At 35.6% G+C, this 20265-nt stretch overlaps 1 protein-coding gene across 5 annotated transcripts in view; it reads left to right on the top strand.

Moving 5' to 3' along the window:
• The window catches only part of Cdadc1 (cytidine and dCMP deaminase domain containing 1), a 47860-nt gene that overhangs the window by 14589 nt on the left and 13006 nt on the right, over positions 1-20265 (top strand). For 4 of the 5 annotated variants that reach the window (XR_001503381.2, XM_015484280.2, XM_048800911.1 and 1 more), the window contains exons 4-7: positions 2792-2969; positions 8037-8606; positions 13448-13497; positions 19139-19308. Coding sequence is in view for 4 of the 5 variants with exons in the window: in XM_015484280.2 (XP_015339766.1) it covers positions 2792-2969; positions 8037-8606; positions 13448-13497; positions 19139-19308 (968 nt within the window). In the remaining variant the exon portion in view is untranslated. Of the gene's footprint in view, positions 1-382; positions 481-2791; positions 2970-8036; positions 8607-13447; positions 13498-19138; positions 19309-20265 lie in introns of all 5 variants that reach the window. The other variant, XM_048800913.1, reaches the window with a different exon arrangement.

The following is a 20265-nucleotide window of genomic DNA, read 5'->3' as shown; positions in this document are numbered from 1 at the left end:
TTGCTAAGCAGATTAAAATCAAAGGCTAGACTTGAAACATAAACCTTGTTCTTTCTAATATTTCTTAGTATTTTCTTTTTACTTTATTTTTAAGTTTCCCAGAGATTCTGATTCATTGGTGTGGAATAGAGACTAAGCATGTATATGCTGAAAAGAATTACCTGGGTGATTCCGGTGTACATTCTGGATAAGATTTCCTAATTTGTTCTTTGAGTGAGTCTCTAAAATACCCAAAAAGAATATAGAAATAATTTCTCAGAATATTTAGATGTTTGAGAAACAAAGGAAAAAATAGTGAATCACTGTTTTAAGTAAATGTAGTAAATACATAAAACAGACTGTCCTCTTTTGCCCATGTTTTAATGTAAAACTCTGTGACTAGGATTACATAGACGACTTGCCAAGATGTTAGTGAAGTGAAGCAAAATCAAGATCCAGAACAGTGATTCACTGAAAAGATTCAGTCTTCTGGGAGTTGCAGTAAGTGGAAGTGTCCACATGGAATGCAACTTAGGCTTTTATTTGTTTTGTTTTTGTTAAGTTTGGGATGGAAAAATCTTTGCCTCAAACTTGAATATTTTGGCCTCAACTAGAAGCAAAATGAAATATATATTCATTCTTCCTGGAGGTACAAAGAATTCTAGGGGGGAAAAAAAGGTGGTAAACTTGGCAGAAAAGATTGTTCTGATAAAAAATAACTTGATGAATATGCTTCCCTTTACTTAAGTAACAATTTTTAAAAACATCTTTTGTGGTCAAAATTTCTGGGTTTATTTCTGTCTAATTAACTACTCGACAATTTAAAGTTAACATCATTCAATTCAGTTGCAGCCACTCCCACTGATTGTGTTAATTTGGTTAAACAACATGGGCTCTGGTACCAAGAACTGGGGGACAGTACTGGGGCACTTTACCACTGAACTGCATCCCCAGCCCTTTTAGTTTTTTGAGACAGGATCTCACTAAGTTGCTAAGGCTGGCTTTGAATTTGCAAGTCTCCTTCCTCAGCCTCCTGAGTAGCTAGAATTACAGGCAGGGGACACTGTGCCTGGTTGGTGCTAAGATTTTTTAATAAGGCATCATCAGTTGTTTTCTAAAGTGACCAGTTTTTAAACAAACTTGATGGAAGTATTCAGAAGTAGACGATAACATACTTTGTATTTAAGGAACATAAGATTCTAAAATAATATGGAAAGGTAAATTTGAAGCTCATTTTAAAAGCTAATACAGACAAATCTTTCATATTTTAGTGTATTCTTAGATGTAGGTTTTATAAATGTTTAGGAGATGGTTGGTTAGCTCAGAAAGGGAATTTCATGAAATCTCTATTCCTTTTTTCCAGGCATTTCACAAAATATCCTTCCTAATTCTGAACGTTTATACTAATAAATCAACTGACACTTGACTGTTTTATTTTATAGTACTTTGGTCTTATCCTTAAAGTGATTTCAAATATGTTCTGATAGGGAATCAATATAGAGTAAAATCCTTTTGGAAGGAGGTGGGGAATAAGGGACACCCTATCTTCAGCCCAAGTTCCTCTCATGTCATGACTACATTCCCAAACCCAAGGATCAAGTTTACATTCCTTACTATAGAATTGTCTTTATTTTTGTTTTGCTGTAAAAACAACATAGACTACTTTGTGCCTTAGGTAGAACTGATTTTGTTTTTTACTTCTCTGTTTTATCTGATTTTTTTTTTTTTTTTTTTTTTTTTGTACTTATGAGGATTGAACTCAGATCCTTATACCTGCTGGTCAAATGCTCTGCAACTGAACTACATCCTCAGCATGCCCCACTGCCACCTTTATTCTTTTTTATTTTGAGGTGGGATCTCCCTGAGTTGCTCAGTCCAGTCTTGAACTTGAGATCTTCCTTCCTCAGTCTCCTATGTAGCTGGGGTTATAGGCACGCACCACCTTGACTAGCTGTTTTATCTAATATTTTATCTAATATTATCTAATATTAGTATTATTATATGAGCTTCTTTTTCACTGATATTTTCGTAAGTCAGGGTACTTTAGATTCTAAGTAGCAGAAAGTCTTCACTCAAAGAGTCTCATTAGAACTCTAGAATCCTAGGTAGTGTCCAGCCTGCACGGCTTAATTTCAGGTCAGCCCAGGCCCCTCTGGAATACTGCCAAGGAACTCACTTTGGCTGTCAGTTCTCTTTCCTGATACCTGACAGTATGACTTTTGTTTGTGTTTTATAACTTACCTATATAATTATAGTGAGGGACCCAGATACATGAGTCTAGACTGTCATAGTGTTGAAAAATCTTCAGCCAGTTTTTAGGATGTTGAGAATTTTCTTTTTTTTCAGTGATGACCTCTCTTTCATTCTGCTTTTTACTATCTGTGAATTCTTTTGGAAAGTACTCTGGGCTTGATTTACCCATGTGTAAAATGAGAGGGGTTTCCAAATCTTTCCTTTTTAACATCTAGAAGCTTAATACCTAATAGTCCTAGACTGGATGGTGTAAAAACCAAGTGAAACCAACTTGGTTCCTGCCCTTTACTAGGTTAAATTGTATTCATCTTTCACTAGAATAAAATAGTGATAATTTGCACATTTAATTGTTTGGTTAGTAGAGCCTCAGTTTTAAAAATTTCTGATCTAAAGTAAACACAAAATTTCAGAAATTGTTTTGGACCTAATGCAAAATGTACTTTTGAACAAACTATGTTCAGATAAAGAACTAATCAAAAATTTCATTTTATTAATAAATCAAGTATTATGATAATCATGAGTTATAATTAATAACTTCTTATTTTGTATCTCACTGTAGGTGAAGAAAACTGGTCTCGTGGTGGTGAAAAACATGAAAATTGTTGGTCTCCATTGTTCTAGTGAAGATCTACATGCTGGGCAAATTGCTCTTATTAAACATGGGTCAAGGCTGAAAAACTGTGATCTTTATTTTTCCAGAAAACCATGTTCTGCTTGTTTGAAAATGATTGTAAATGGTAAGTGCAGATAAGGCTTTGTTGGGGATTAGGAATAGATCTGAGAGCAAACAAGGGAACAAATTGCCTAAATCTCACAGAGATCATTTGGAAATACTGATGTATGTCTGAAGACAGTTTGAGACACTGTGCAAAGAGTCAGAAAACAAAGATGCTGTCCTCAACTCTGTCCACTAGTCAGCCTAATGACCCTCAGTGAATTAGTAGACTAGTGCTACTATCTCTAAGAAACCCTAAGATCTCAGTGGTTTAATATATTAGACATCACTCCTGTCATAGCCCAGGTGTTGCTGAGCAACAGGCAGCTTTTCTCTGTGTAGTTGATTCACAGGCCTAGGCATCTTCCATCTTACTACTGTTGTCATACCTGGGGCTTTGAGTCCTCTGAAGCCAGAAGAGGAAGGAAAGAGTAAAGAAGGCATAACTGCTTTTAAAAGCACAGGCCTCAGGAATGTCTGGGGGTACAACTCAGTTGTATAATGTTTGCACAGTATGCACAAGACTCAGTTCAATCCCCAGCGCCACCAAAATGAAAAAAAAAAAAAGTTTTAAAAACAAATAACTAATATGGCTCCTAATCCTTTCCCTCAGGGTGTTACTTGGAGACCAAAATAACAATTTAATGAATACATCATCTAGTGTCCAATGATTGATATATGCTGTAAGTGATAAAATGATCTCAGAGGTGAAACTGATCCCTGTGGGTTGTCATGTTATGAAAGTTTGGGGCTTAAACTGGATCCTGATAGGTCACTCATACAGGAAGGGGAACTCATGGGTGGTCAGGAACAGCAGTCTTTGTAGCATCACTCAGTTGTAAGAAGAAAAGTCCAGTATTTGAAATGAAAGATTATTCCTAAGAAAATAGTGACAGATGGCTTATAATGGTAGATTGGGGCTTTAGTGGAGAACCTTGAAAAATTACATAGCCTCTGAGCTTTATCTTATGGGACAGAATTCCAGGACCTGTTTTTTAACTGTTTTTATGTACATCCAAGTCTTATAAATACTGATCAGATCTATGTTGAGGTTGATGCCTTGAACGACACAAGGAAAAACTTCCAGGAGAAAGGTCATGTGGTTAGGAGCTTCCTGGCCTGCAACAAGTATTGCAGGCCTTCAGGTATGTTAAGAGTGACTCTGTAGTCTCTCCACTCTAGTTCCTAATAGAGAAGATAGGTATCACAGTGGTCATGGCTTTTTTTCCTCCTTTGCCCAGTTAACCAGGCAAATTGGACATTCATTTAATCATTTATGTTCAGTTGACTTATGATTCCCATTATAGATGATATGCAGCTATTAAAGGTTTTTGAGCAAGATGAAACATGATTAAATTTTTGTTGTTTTTACAGAATTGGATCAGGGAGAAGTTAGCTTGCTTAGCCGACTGATTAGTTCAGATGGTGACATTGATATAGAAAGGAAAGAATGTGAAAGAACCAAAATATGTTGACTGATGTGTTCTAGAGTCAAGGGAGAAGAATGAATAAAAGAACTGCCTGTGCTAAAAGCACCCCTGATCACCTCAGAGCTAAGGCTTAGAATCGCAGGGGAGTGCGAGTCACTCACTACAGCTTCAGTCTGCCAAGAGAGAGAATAAAGTGTGGAAAGAGACCTAGGATGCATTTATGCTGGTGATAGACCCATAAGTAAATAAAATTGCTCTGTTGGTTTAAGTTTACATATTAGTTATCTTGGGAAGGCGGCATGGTTGAACTTATGCTGTAGCTGAACTCCTTTAGTTCCTATCACTGTTACTTCCGGTTAAACCAAAGCAGTCATTTCCTAGCATGGTGATTCTCCTGATGGTCTACAAGGTCAACATGTTTTCACAGTAATGCTACATTTACACTAAAGTGACCAAAACAGTGGTGAGTAAAACCACTGTTGCTATAGACGAAGCAAACTGCCCTAGCAGTCCTTATGCTCTTTACTGCACAAAGAAATAGTTTCACATAAGAAGGGCTTTTATGAAACAGTAAGAGTCATTAATTTCATTAAATTCTAATCCTGAATACACATCTTTTTAATATTCTGTGTAAGGAAAGAGGACTTTGTTATAAAATACTTTTATTACAAACCTAATGTGAAGGTTGCCTTAAGGAAAACCACTTATGTGACTGTTTTGAGTTGCAAACTAAAATGATTCACTTTTTTCATGAAACACCATAATTTGACAGACTATGGTTATTAGCTATTTTGCCTCAAAAATGAAGTGAACCTGTCACTTTCAGGAAACAATTGACATTATTTGCTGCTAATCATAAAATTTGAGCATTCAAAGTGAAAATTAGAATTTTGGAAAACCATATCCACCGTTTTGAGCTTGACAACTTCCTGATATTTATACTCTTAGGATGAGATTGGTGGTGATAGTAATGGACTTTTTTTGAGTATTGTAAAATCAATATCACATTTTCCAAATGACCAGTGCACAAAACTACAGAATCATGCATGAATAAAACAGCCATTCTAAGTACAAGACAGACCAGGGTATAGATACAAAAAGTTTGTTGATATGGTTTCAGATTTCACATTCTAATCTTTTTTTTGGTGGTGGTGATGGTGCAGGCATCAGGGATTGAACCCAGGGCCACCTAACCACTGAGCCACATCCCTACTCTTTATATATTTTTTAATTTTGAGACAGGGTCACACTAAGTTGCTTAGAACCTCACAAAGTTACTGAGGCTAGCTTTGAACTCACAATCCTCCTGCCTCAGCCTCCTAAGCCATTACCTGGGATTACAGGCATGGGTCACAGTGCCTGGTTTGTAACTAGTCTTTAAGAAACTATTTCTTGGGCTGGGGATGTGGCTCAAGCGGTAGCTCGCTTGCCTGGCATGCGTGCAGCCCGGGTTCGATCCTCAGCACCACATACAAAGAAAGATGTTGTGTCTGCCGAAAACTAAAAATAAAATATAAAAAAAAAAAAAGAAACTATTTCTTGTCAAATATTTACAATAGTGTCAAAAAAGAATGTTTACAATTATCTAACATGGCTGTTCAAATACTCCTTTTTCAACTACATGTCTGTATGAGGCAGAATAATTTTAATATACTTCAGTGTAAACAACCTGTTGGCAACAGATTGAAAGCAGAAGTGAATTTGAGAATCCAGCTGTCTTTCTATTAAGCCAAATACTAAATACATTTGTAAAACTTCAATGCCGGGCTGGGGATGTGGCTCAAGCCGTAGCGCGTTCACCTGGCATGCGTGCGGCCCAGGTTCGATCCTCAGCACCACATACAAACAAAGATGTTGTGTCCGCCGAAAACTAAAGAAAATAAATATTAAAAATTCTCTCTCTCTCTCTCTCTCTGTCTTAAAAAAAAAAAAATTCAATGCCATTTTTCTCACTAACTTTGGTTAACTTAGAAAATAGTTTCTTATCATAAAACTGTTATGTATATTAATGACTCTTTTTGTTATTTTAAATGAATTAATAAATATTTTTAAATTTTTAATAAAATAAATATCAAAAGATGCTATCCATACAAACAAAAACTCTTTGGGGTCCTCAATAAAGGGATCCTAAGATCAAAAAATTTGAGAACCTCTGCTATAGCACTTACCAGTAGTATTGAACATTTTAAAGGTGATTCATCTTCCCTTCTTGGATTGGGATTACTAGGAGCAACTAAGATTCATAGATGAATGTTTTACCATCGATGCTAGTCAGGAAATGGATTATGAGAACTTGAACAGGGAAGATGAAATGCAGCAAGGGGAAAGACTCTATCTGAGCTGTGAGGCCTTTGAAATTGCTTTGCAGCTCAAACCACAGTGAGTTAGGAATAGCAGAGAATAGGCAGAAATACACATCTGTTTACTTTTTAGCTCATCTATTACTTTGAAAGATGGGACACCAGAGGGCTATCTGTCTATTCACTTCTGGGCACAATCATAAAAAAAGTCTCTCCAAACTGAAATTACATGAGACTACCAGCAAGAAAAAAGTCTTTGTTGTAAACTATTCGTTAATTGACAAATATTTGGGTATTTGTGTATAAGGTACCTTCATTGTTCAAGTTCAGATACAAATTAAAATATTTTTTCATATGTTTGTTATCTAATTATATTTTCTCTTTTGTAAATTTTTCATATCTTTTGTCTCTCTTGAGATCTCATTCTTTTTGTCAATTCATATGTACTCTCAATGATTTAAAGTCTTTTCTGTGTATTAAAGATTACCAATCTTTCCTCTGCCTCATTGATTGAAAAATGTTCCTTTATTTTCTTGTTTTGTCTTCAGTGTTGTGGCTTAAATAAATTAATATTGCTGACACACCACTACTCTAGCATCACATAAGTAATTTTCATGTTATGAATTCTATGTGGACACTTTTTTATAACTATGAGGAATATATGATTTGTCTAACCATTCCCTATGTTGGTTGTCTATTATTTTTAACATTTTTAATGTTTTAAAGAATGCTGCATTAACTGTGTATACATGAATTTTTCTTTCCAGAAGAATTCTGAGTCCAAGACAGAATCATTTGTAATGCATTGATGAATTGTTGATTTCTAAATACAAAACTTTAGACATGACCAAATGCTATTTGTAACATTTCTAAAAGCAGCCATGGCACTGTGGAAGGTGCTGGTATACAGTCCCAGTGCTGGGCTTTGGGACCATACTCAGCAAAATCAGTGAATCCACAAATCCTTCCCCTGGGCTCTGTTTGGGGTCAATTAGCTTTGTCTCAAAAAGGCAAAAGTGTAAATATTTTAAGTTCATAGGCAATGTCACATCTGTCACAGCTACTCAACTCTGCCATGCAAAGGCAGATTGTATAAATGAATCAATGTATCTAATTTTGTGTTATGATATAGTCTTGTGTTTTTTCAAATTAGTTAACCTGTGAGCTGTACAAAAATTCTCAATGGACCAGATTTGGCCTATGGATAATTATTTGCCAAACCTCAGATGGATTAATAGGTGACTTCATGGTAGACATTTATTGGGCCTTCTTGATCTACTGCATTGCTAGGATGGGTTTATCAAGAAAATGTATATTCAGCATGTATCAGATAATTATCTTTCATATTTTGTATTTCAGCTGGAGTTAATCGAATTTCATATTGGCCTGCTGATCCAGAAATAAGTTTGCTTACTGAGGCTTCTAGTTCTGAAGATGCAAAGTTAGATGCCAAAGCTGTGGAAAGACTGAAGTCAAACAGTCGGGCCCATGTGTGTGTCTTACTTCAACCTTTGGTGTGTTATATGGTGCAGTTTGTAGAAGAGACTTCTTACAAATGTGACTTTATTCAAAAAATTACAAAGACAGTACCAGATGCTAACATTGACTTTTATTCTGAATGTAAACAAGAAAGAATAAAAGAATATGAAATGATATTTTTGATTTCAAATGAAGAAATACATAAGCAAATCCTGATGACTATAGGTCTGGAGAACCTGTGTGAAAATCCCTACTTTAGCAATCTGAGGCAAAACATGAAAGACCTTATCCTAATCTTGGCCACGGTAGCTTCCAGTGTGCCCAGCTTTAAACACTTTGGATTTTATTGTAGTAATCCAGAACAGATTAATGAAATTCACAATCAAAGTTTGCCACAAGAAATTGCAAGGCACTGCATGGTTCAGGCCAGGTTATTGGCATATCGGACTGGTGAGTTAAATGCTTAGTTCATAAGTTGGGGCAAATTGGTTTGGTTGTATTTGTCTCAGAAGTAAAGTGGTATGCATCTTATCTATGGCAGAGTTCATTTGCTCCTAGATATTAAAGTTTGGCTGTTCATGCTAAAGTTTGTGAGACTCTTGTGTAGGCGACTCTTCCTATGAGCAGTTTGGAACTTCCTTGTGGCCCTTTATTCAGCACTACATTTATAATTCAGGACCAAATTATCTAATTCGTCTTTCTCCTTGCATTTATGATTTCTGTTTATCAAGCCTTCCACTAAAAATGGGACAAAGAGAAAACTGAAATCACTCTTGTTAACTCTTCAATATTGTTTGAATTGAGTATTTGATGAAAACTTGGAAATCTGTAAAATTAAAAATATGAATTCAAAATAACTAATACAATGAAAGTAAAGGAATGTTGGTTATTGCAGATTTTCTCAGTTGCCGGTATGTCTTTAATCAGAAAACTGAGAAATTAAACATTTTTACTTTATTATGTTGTGTATGTGGAGAAGGAAAATATTACTTGAGAATATTCTTTATTGTGATAAAATGTATCTGTATTTCCAATTATGGAGCAGTATTTTCAAGAATTACTAGATGTAGTATTTTTTGAAAGAGAATCATGACCACTTTAAAAAATGCAACTTGAAAATAAGTGGGGAAAATGCAGGCAGGGAGAACAGTAGAGTAAGATTAGTTTGTGGAGTGGACTATAATAGGAATTTTAAATTATCCCAAAAAGGAGAAAAGAAGGAAAATCAGAAAAGGTCCATGCCAATGCTATTGGTTAGATTGAAATAAATTCAGTAGAATGGAGGAACTCAACTGACAGCATGTTTTGCAGAATCACCACAGAAACTTTAATAAAAAGTACAGATGCTCAAACTCCTCCCCAGACCCTGTTCAACAATTGCTCTAACCAAGTGTGACCTAGGTCTGTTTTTAAAAACTTCTTCGAGGAGCCAGGGATGGTGGCACACTCCTGTAATCCCAACTACTTGGGAGGCTGAGGCAGGAGGATCATAAGTTCAAGGCCAGTCTGGGCAACTTGGCAAGAAGCTGTCTCAAAGTTTTAAAAAAGAATAAAAAGGGCTGTGTGTGTAGCTTAAGAGTAAAGTGCCTCTGGGTTCAATAGACCAGTCCAAAAAAAAAAAAAAGACATGATGAAAATGAATTCCAAAACCTCTGAAGTTCTAAAAAAATTGCAAGTAGGGGTTTAATAATTGCTTTTTAAATGATTAATAATGAGGATCCACAGAGGTGTTGTTAAATGAATGCTTCTTGGATATTAGAGTAGCAAAAAGTGACAAAATGTGTTCAGACTCATGGGGGGAAAGAGTAAAAGGCATCTCATGTTATCTACCCGGTTTAAGTGTTGAGTTGTGATCTCCTTTTGTGTCCTAGAAAAAGTGTTTTCCAAAACCATTTTTATATGGATGAAAACTTATCCTATTGGAAAACACACGTAGTAAAGAATATTCTCTTGGTGTAACTGATCTTTGCAAGGCAGCAGAGCTGCATGCTGATGAAAAAAAATCACATCTTTCCCTCTCCTAACAAGGTTTAGTCTATCCCCAGACTGAACAGAAAATGTGGATCCTGAGATTAAAAAACATAACATGAAAAAAAAAATGTTGATAGGAAAAGTAGACTCTTAAAATGAAGAATTTCTGTTTTAATTTTTCATTTTTTACTTCTGATTTATGTACATATTAATAGAACTTAACAGTCAAGATTTTGTTTTTGCTCGCAAATATAATCTTATGTTTATAATATTGTCCACTTGCCTCAGAAATGAGCATAAAGCCATTGATTTATATCTTTTTTCCTCATGTTAAGGTCTAGGTCACGTAAAGGTCTAGGAAGAAACAAAATTGTGTTTATGCCATAATCTCCTTTTCCTCCACACTGTAGAAGCCAGTCACCAGACATCCTCTAGACCTCAGTATCCCATTCATTTTCAGGGCACAGCACACATCTATGTCTTTCCTTAGTTAGCCTTCTGCCCAGTCAGCTGTGAGTTGCTGGAGGAACATTCACCATACTTGGAACACAGGCACTCAAAAAATGGAAGCCTTTGTTGTGGAATTCTTAATGGCAAAGAGGGAGGTGGAGGAAAGGCAAATAGATTGGGTCACAAGGGCCAAACTTCACTCACTGAATTTCTCTGCCTGTTTTCTTACTTACAGAAGGGAATCAACTTTTATCTTTAGATAAAAATTAGATGGTAAATAAAAAGTGCTTAACATAAATTACTTAAATCCTTTGTAGTATGATTTTGAAAGCCTGAGTACTTGAACTGGAGATGGGAGATTTTATTGGCATATCATAACTTTTAAAAAATTAGTTATAAGGCATCCTAGTTTTTTAATACAAAGTGGCACAAATTTTCTTTGTGCTTTTACTGAAAAAAAGTAGGTATTAAAATATATATTTTAATTGGAAGGATTTTAACTTGTAAGAAATTGTAAGGGGAAGCCATAGTTTCACTCATCATTATGATAATGAACTTAGGTAAGTTTACAGATAATTCTTATTTTTTCTATGTAAGTGTATCATCCAAACTATATTAGTCCTCTATTATGATTTTGACAAATACTATGGTTTTCATAATTAGTGTGTATTTGTCTTAGGGAATTTGAAACTCACCCTATGTGGAAGGAAAGTAGATCCTAATATGTGTAGTTTCTTTCTTTCTTTTTTTAACATTTTTTTTAGTTGTAGTTGGACACAATACCTTTATTTTACTTATTTATTTTAATGTGGTGCTGAAGATCGAACCCAGTACCTCACACATGCTAGGCGAGGGCTCTACCGAAGAGCCACAACCCCAGCCCCCTAATACGTGCAATTTCTATTTTGGTTTTTTATTTTTTGTTTCACATTAATGGTTTTAAGAAGGACCACTTATTGCAAAAGTTTTTGTTCTGCAAGAGAATTAAAATTTTATGTTTATAACTTCTGCCACTTGATTTAGAAATGACCATAATATCACTAACATAGCATTCTTTTCCCTCTTAAACTATTCAGGTCAAGAAAATGACAATATTTTGTTTAAATCAAAATTTTCTTCATGTATCTTTCACCAGTATGTAGACATGCAGATATAAAAGTTCATAAAGATTTTATTTTTTATTAAAAGTTTGAACTTTTTGCATAGCAAGAACACTTCCATAAAATATATTTTCCATGATTAGAACATTAAAAAGACTAGAAGACACATTTGATTGTTGTGAGTAGATATTGTACTCACAATTATCAAAAACTACTTTTTTACTCAGTTACATCATCTATTAGAAGTAGTCATTTAGGAACTGAACAGACTGTTCTCAAAATAAGTACAAATGGCCAATAATTATATGAAAAAAGTTTAGCATCTTTAGGGAAATACAAATCCATCAAGGAAATGCAAATTAAAACTACATCGATGGTCTGAGGCTGTAGCTCGGTGGTAGAACACTTGCCTAGCATGTGTGATGTACTGGGTTTGATCCTCAATACCACATAAAAATAAATAAATAAAATAAAGGTATCATGTACATTTACAACTGAAAATATTAAAAAAAAAAAAAAACTACATTGAAATTCTATTTCACGCCCAGCACAGTATTGCACACCTGTAATCCCAGTGGCTCAGGGAGCTGAAGCAGGAGGATCACAAGTTCAAAGCCAGCCTCAGCAATTTAGCAAGGTCCTAAGCAACTTAGCAAGACCTGGTCTCAAAATGAGAAGTAAAAAAGACTGAGGGTGTGGCTTAGTAGTTAATTTTGATACTGGTTCAATACCCAGTATCCAAAAAAGAAAAAAAGAAATTCTCTTACTCTAGTTAGAATGGCAATCATCAAGAATACAAATAATAATAAATGGTAGTGAGGATATGGGAACTAAGAACAATTGTACGCTGTTGGTGGGAATTAAATTAGCATGGTCACTATAGAAATAAGGATGTAGGTTCCTCAAAAAACTAAAATTAGAATTACCATATGATCCAATTATACCAAAATTCCTTAGTATATTCCAAAAGAATTAAAGTCAGCATATCATGGAGATACCTGTATACCTGTTTTTATCATGCACAATTCTGAATACCCAAGCTACAGATCTACTTGGGTGCCTGTCAACATATGAATGGATAAAGAAAATGTGGTGTATACACACACACACACACACACACACACACATACATACAAAGGAGTAGTATTCAGCCATAAATTCATGTCATTCACAGGAAAATTGATGGGACTAGAGATCATCATGTTAAGCAAGAAAGACAAGTACAGCATGTTTTCTCTCATGTGGAATCTAGAAAAGAAAGCAACAAAAAGACAGGAATGTAGAAAGGAGACTGTTAGTTGAAGAGTGGGAGGGGGCAAGGTAAGGGCGGGTAACAGTAGAAATGAGCAAAATATGTTATATATAAATACAATATGAAACCCAAGATTCTGTGCAATTAATATACACTAATAAAAAGAAGTAGTCATTTGGAAACTGACCTGTTAGTGGAGAATCAATGAAGTTGTGCTTAGTTCTGGTTGTAGATTTGAGGTGATCTGACTGGCCACTGCCATATTAGTGGTTTCCACATGTATATCGTGTGTGACTCAGTGAGTAATAACCCAATCTATTTCTTTGCTACCTAGCTCCCATATTTCATACTTTGAAGTATTTACTTTAATACTTCTCTGTAATTAGTAAAGATGTCAAGAATTGTTAGGATGATCATGAAGAATGTTTCAAAATATATGTTTTTATTATTTTTGGAAAAGTGTATTTCTGAAACTAACAGTCATTGATTTGTACTGAGTTCAATGTCATGTCTTTCAGAGGATCATAAAACAGGAGTTGGAGCAGTCATTTGGGCAGAAGGGAAATCTGTAAGTATGGAAATAAATCTTTAAATATTTAACCTGGATTTTGTTTAAACATACATAGTTCAGTCTTTAGTGCATTGCATTTTTGGTTTTGTTTTTGCTTTTGCTTTCTGAGATAGACTCTCACCATGTTTTCCAGATTGGCCTTGAATTCCTGAGCTCAAGCTTAGCCTTACCCTCCTGAGTGTCTGGCACGACAGGCATGCATCACCGTGTCTGGCAGTACACTACATTTTATTGACCTGTTGAGCTTAATATTTTTCTATTGGTGCATTGTGAAATTCTATAAACATTTGCTCATTCCCTCAATAATTTTTCTAGACTCATCAATTTAACATTTATTAAACACTTTCTATAAGTTAAGCACTGTGTCACAGTGTACATCAGGGATTTAAAGATCACATTTTCTGCCTTTCTTGACCTCATAGCTAATGATGGAGACAGAGAGGTAAAAAAAGAGACTGGCATATATGTGTAATTATAATCAGTACTGTGAGAACATGGAGAAGGACCTTTACTATGCTTGGGGAAACGAGGGAAAATGAGAGAGATTCTTGGAGGTGGTAGCATGCTATTAGTCTTGAATGAGCAGGAGTTCATCAAACAGAAAAAGTTAGAAGGACCAGGAAGATAACATGCAAAGGTAGAGGGCTAGAAAGAGAAGATAGGAAAATGCAAGTGACTTGGGATCCAAAGTCCTTTGTAGAGTGGGCAGAAAATTGGACTGAACCATAAAGAATGTTGTAGACCATGTGAATATCTATAAATATTTATAAATAAATATTAAAATCTATAAATATTTATAAATAAATATTTATTTATTTTGAGTAGTACTGAGATTGAACTCAGGGGCAGTCGGCCACTGAGCCACATCCCCAGCCCTATTTTCTATTTTATTTAGAGACAGGGTCTCACTAAGTTGCTTAGCACCTCCCTTTTGCTGAGGCTGGCTTTGAACACTCGATTCTTCTGCCTCCACCTCCTGAGCTGCTGGGATTACAGGTGTGCACCACTGTGCCTGGTGTCTGTGAACTTTAGAACTTTAGTGCATCCCCTAGAACAATACTTATCAGTAGAAATGAAATGTAAGCCACATATGTATCTTGAAATTTTCTAGGGAGTGGTGAATTTTAAAAATAGGTGAATTAAGGTAAACAGGCAAAGAAAAGAAATAGATGTAAGGTGAGGAATATATTTTATTGGAAACAATCTAAATGTCCATCTACTGATGACTGGATAAAGAAAATGTAGTATATACACACAATGTAATACTATTCATCCATAGAATGAAATTCTCATTTTCAGCAACATGGATGGAACTGGAGATTATTATATTAAGTGAAATAAACCAGGCACAGAAAGATAAGTACTTCATGAATTCACTTATATGTGGAATGTTGATCTCATAGAAGTTTAGAGTATAATGGTGGTTATTAGAGACTGGGAGGGGAAAGGTGGTGGAAGCAATGGGGAAAGGTTGCTCAATGGGTAATAAGTTACAGTTAAATGGGAGCAGAAAGTTTTGGTGTGCTGATGCATAGGAGGGTGACTATAGGTAGCAATAATATACTGTGTGTTTCAAAAAGCCAGAAGAAAGGAATTTGAATGTTTTGTTTTGTTTGTTTTTTTGTACTGGAGATTGAAACCATGGGTGCTTGACCACTGAGCCACATCCCCAGCCCTTTTCATTTTTAATTTTGAAGCAGAGTCTCACTAAGTTCCTTAGGGCCTTGCTAAATTGCTGAGACTGGCTTTGAACTCATGATCCTTCTGCCTCAGCCTCACTAGCCACTGGGATTATAGGCATGTGCCACCATGCCCTGAAAGGAGTTTGAATATTTTCATCATAAAAAATGTTAGATATTTAACACATATCTGTATTCCTAGCAGCTCAGAGGCTGAGGCAGGAGGATCATGAGTTCAAAGCCAGCCTCAGCAAAAGTGAGCTGCTAAGCAACTCAGTGAGACCCTGTCTCTAAATAAAATACAAAATAGGGCTGAAGATGTGATTCAGTGGCTGAGAGCCCCTGAGTTCAACCCCTGGTACTCAAAAAAAAAAAAAAAAAAAAGTTAGATATTTAAAGTGATAGATATGTTTAATCTGATTTAAACATTACACAATATATACATGTATCAAAAATCACAATACCCCAGAAATGTTTATAAATTTGACTTTTATGTCAGTTTAAAATATTAAAAGACAAAATAAGGGGCTGTGGCTGGCTCAGCGGTAGAGCACTCACCTAGCACATACGAGGCCCTGGGTTCGATCCTCAGCACCACATAAAAATAAATAAATGAAATAAAGGTATTGTGTCCACCTACAACTAAAAAATAAATATTGAAAAAAAATAAATAATATATTTAATCTGTCCAAAGATATTATTTTAACATATAATCAATATAAAAATTACTAATAAACCAGGTGGTTCACACCTTTAATCCCAGTGTCTCTGGAGGCTGAAACAGGAGGATCAATAGTTCAAAGCCAGCCTCAACAACAGCAAGGTGATAAGCAACTCAATGAGACCCTGTCTCTAAATAAAATACAAAATAGGGCTGGGGATGTGGCTCAGTGGTAGAGTGCCCCTGAGTTCAATCCCTAGTACCTTAAAAAAATTACTAATAAAATCTGCATTTTCTTTCATTATTAAATCTTACAAATCTCTGTATTTTACACTTATATAACACCTTTCAGTTTAGACTAACCACATGTAGTCAATGGCTACTATATTGGAACTTACAGTCCAATAATCTTTTAAGTGAGAAAATGATATGATCATATTTGCATTATAAAAGAATGAAGTAGAGTGAGACGGGGAAATAGAGAGATAGTTAATATAAAAGAGATAATGAGGACTTGATATTATGTGGGGGTGGGTTAGGAGGGCCACGAAATTAGATTTATTTAGGAACTATATACAGCTGATTGAAATATTAGCCTGTTTTGCTTCAGTGGACTTTACAGCCATTTGACTATTTGCTCCAGTGTTTTCTAAGCCCTTCAAGTTCAACCTAGCCAATAAATCCAGTATCTTCCCTGCTAACCTGATCCTTCACCAGTGGTTACCATTTCACTCCCTGGTCCTTCACACGTATAAGTTAGTGCTATGGAGTCCATCTTCAAAGTACCTCTCAACTCTACTTATCTCAGCCAGAAATCCCAATAGCATTTTGTACAATTTGTATGTAACATTCATCACACATTTGTGTCCCATCTTGTTTACCCTCTCCAGATTGTAAGATTCATGAGGGCAGGGACCTGTCTGATTTACAGCTATATCATCAGCACCTCATACAGGTCTAGCCTATGGTTGAAACTCTCATTGTGTTATGTAAATGCTTTAGCAGCCTTTTAACTTAAACATCTGGTTCTCACCTGCTTTGTGGAGAATTTAAGTCCAGTTATCTCTAGTGTAAGCAGGTTGCTTGGTGAAGTATAAAGACATGGGCTTGGAGTCAAGCAACCTGGGTTCAACTTTTGGTTGTTTTTATTAGCTCTGTAACCTCACATAAGTTATTTAATCTCTTGGCCTCAGTTTCCTTATCTATAAAATTGGAATAATAACAATATTACTTTCTAGGTTTTTTCAAGGATTGAGCCAATGAAATGATTTATATAAAACCAGTTTGATATTTGGTAAATATTCAATAAGAATTTATTAATGAGATAATATTTAATGTTCAAGCTTTTGTTAGCTGATTTTTTTATCTTCTTGTTGGCTGATTATAACAATGATTTTTATTAAGCTTGCTAGAGAATGAGATTGTTGATATGATCACTTGAGTAGTTATAATAGATTGAAATTTAATAAGATTTATAGCATATTCCAAACTGTTATAACACTTACCATTGATAAAATATCATCCTAATAATTGGTAAAACATTCATATTAACAACTAATATGCCTTTGGTCACGAATAAGAAAAAAGCCAGGCAAAGTGGTGCAGCTTCTTTATAATCCCAGCAGCTCAGGAGGCTAAGGCAGGAGGATCGTGAATTCAAAGCCAGACTCAGCAAAAGCAAGGTGCTAAGCAACTCAGTGAGACCTGTCTCTAAATAAAATACAAAATAGGCCTGGAGATGTGGCTCAGTGGCTGAGTGCCCCTGAGTTCAATCCCAGGTACCAAAAAAGAAAGGAATAAGAAAGAGCTATTGGAGTAAGAAGCTCTGTGGTTATATAACAACAAAGTCTCAAAAAGTATTCAAGATTAAAGGAAGTACATTTTTTATTTTCTAACTAAATCACAATAGCACATTTTCAGCAACAGAAATATTCTATTCAGAGTGTATGTGTTTGTGTGTGTTGTGTGTGTGTGTGTGTGTGTGTGTGTGTTTACTGTGGATTGAACCCAAAGGTGCTTTACAACTGAACTGCATTGCCATCCCTTTTTTATTTTATTTTGATACAGAGTCTTGCTGAGTAACCCAAACTGGTCTTGAACTTATGAGCCTCCTACTTCAGCCTCCAATTAGCTGGAATTACAGGCATTCACTACTGGCCCAGCTGTTCAAAGTATTTTTTAAATTTCTGACTGTTAGCACAGAGTGTAAGAAATTAACACTCACTTATTGAGTGCCTGCTATATACATAACAATCTAACGTGTACCTTACGGGATAGAAAAGAAGTATAAAATGTGGTTTCTTTTTACTAGAATTTTATAGTTTAATGCCTGAGTCAAGAAAAATAATTTTTGAGTTAAACAAGATAGTGTTTAATGGGGAAGAGAGATGGGGGCAGGAAAGATGGTGGAATGAGATGGACATCATTACCCTAGGTACCTGTATTACTGCATATATGGCGTGACGCTACATCATGTACAACCAGAGAAATGAAAAGTTGTGCTGCAATTGTGTACAATGAATAAAAATGAATTCTGCTGTCATATATACATAATTTAAATAAATAAATTTTTTAATATTTATTTTTCAGTTTTTCAGTGGACACAACGTTTTTATTTTTATGTGGTGCTGAGGATGGAACCCAGCGCCCCCGTGCATGCCAGGCTTGAGCCACATCCCCAGCCCTAAATAATTTTTTTTTAAATATAGTATTTAATTGACTGCTAAAATCAAAGACTACCTTGAGATTATAGACTAGAGAGGTGACTGGACTTCTTGAAATTAAACTTTGGCAAGGCCATAATATAATAGAAGTATTGTTTTATTTTTGTTTCATGGCTCATTTTGTCATAGAAATGGAATGAGATGACTATGGTGGGGCATACCCATAATCCCAGCAGCTCACTAGGATCATAAGTTCAAAGCCAGCCTCAGCAATTTAGCAAGGTCCTGAACAACTTAGCAAGACCCTGTCACAAAATTAAAAATTAAAAGGACTGGAGATGTGGCTCAGGGGTAAAGCCTGCTGGGGCTCAATCCCTAGTATATATAAATAAATAAGAAAAAAGAAATGAAAATTCATTATATAAAATATGAAAGCAAGCTTGTTTAAAAAGATTCTTTAGTATCTTTATTCAGTTTTATGTGGTACTGAGGATCGAACCCAGTGCCTCACAGGTGCGAGGCAAGCGCTCTGCCGCTGAGCTATAACCCCAGCCCCTGAAAGCAAGCTTTAAAGTCACTTGCAAAGTGCCTTTTCTGAATGTTGAAATTAACCATTGGTCTGCTCGCTTTTGTAGAGAAGCTGTGACGGAACCGGAGCTATGTACTTCATAGGATGTGGCTATAATGCCTTTCCTGTTGGATCTGAGTATGCTGACTTCCCACATATGGATGACAAGCAGAAAGACAGAGAAATAAGGAAATTCAGATACATCATACATGCTGAACAAAATGCCTTGACATTTAGGTAGGAAATTTTTTTATTGTGCCTTTAAAATGTAGCAAAGGTCAGTTGAAATAAGTTTTCTTTTAGTTGTGACTTATTTCCATTTTCAAATTCTAGAAAATCTTCTTTCCAGAAATATAGTTTTGGTAAAGATTGGTCCTGCTGGACCTGAGGCCATTTTGCCAGATTCTCCAGGCCTTCCAATTTATTGAGCAAGTCTTGTTTTTCTTCCCTCTCTCTAATAAGAAGTGACTTAAAATTTGTCCTTAATATTTGTCCAAAATACAACCTCTTGTTTTCTCCTTTGTTTTCTAAATTTTGAGTACATAGATTTATGAATGTGTAGACTTTATGATGAACCAAATTGCTTTGAAAAATGTTAGAAATAACAACTATCATCACCTCCTTTTAATGTTCATTTAGGTGATTTCCACAATCACTTGTCAGCTTTTACCATTAAGGGGGTGAGTTTAGGAGATTAAAAACTGAATAAGACATGGCCCGTCATTGGGGAGCTTCTAATGCAGTAAGCGTTAAGATCTAAGATGCATACACTTAATGCAATGGATTCTGTGGGAAAGGCAAACAGTGCACAAAGTGCTCTGGGGCTGCTATGGACAAAAACAGGGATGTAAGTGAAAAGCTGTGTGGAAGAAGTTGAGCTTCTTATTAGAGCTGAGCTCTGAATGATTGCCAGGAGATATTCCTTGAAAGGAAGACCTTTCTTGCTTCTAACACAAGGTACGGTCTAGAAGTGGAAAAATGCATTCCACATTTAGGAACATGCATATTCCTGTTAGGCTGGAGTGTGGGTTCATGGTAAATGCAGCTCACAGGATAAGCTGGGCCTGGACAACAGAGGACTTCAAGTTTAGACTCCACTTGGTAGGCAGTCGGGAAATGGAATTGCACTGACAGCCACAGTCCATAGACTGCTTAGGTGGCAGAAGCATCGTTTGAGCAGACTAAATGTGTAGA

The sequence above is a fragment of the Marmota marmota genome, unplaced genomic scaffold (assembly GCF_001458135.2).
Source record: "Marmota marmota marmota unplaced genomic scaffold, marMar, whole genome shotgun sequence".
Taxonomy (NCBI): domain Eukaryota; kingdom Metazoa; phylum Chordata; class Mammalia; order Rodentia; family Sciuridae; genus Marmota; species Marmota marmota.
The sequence above is the reverse complement of the archived record's forward strand: the minus strand, read 5'-3'. Positions and strand labels throughout refer to the sequence as shown.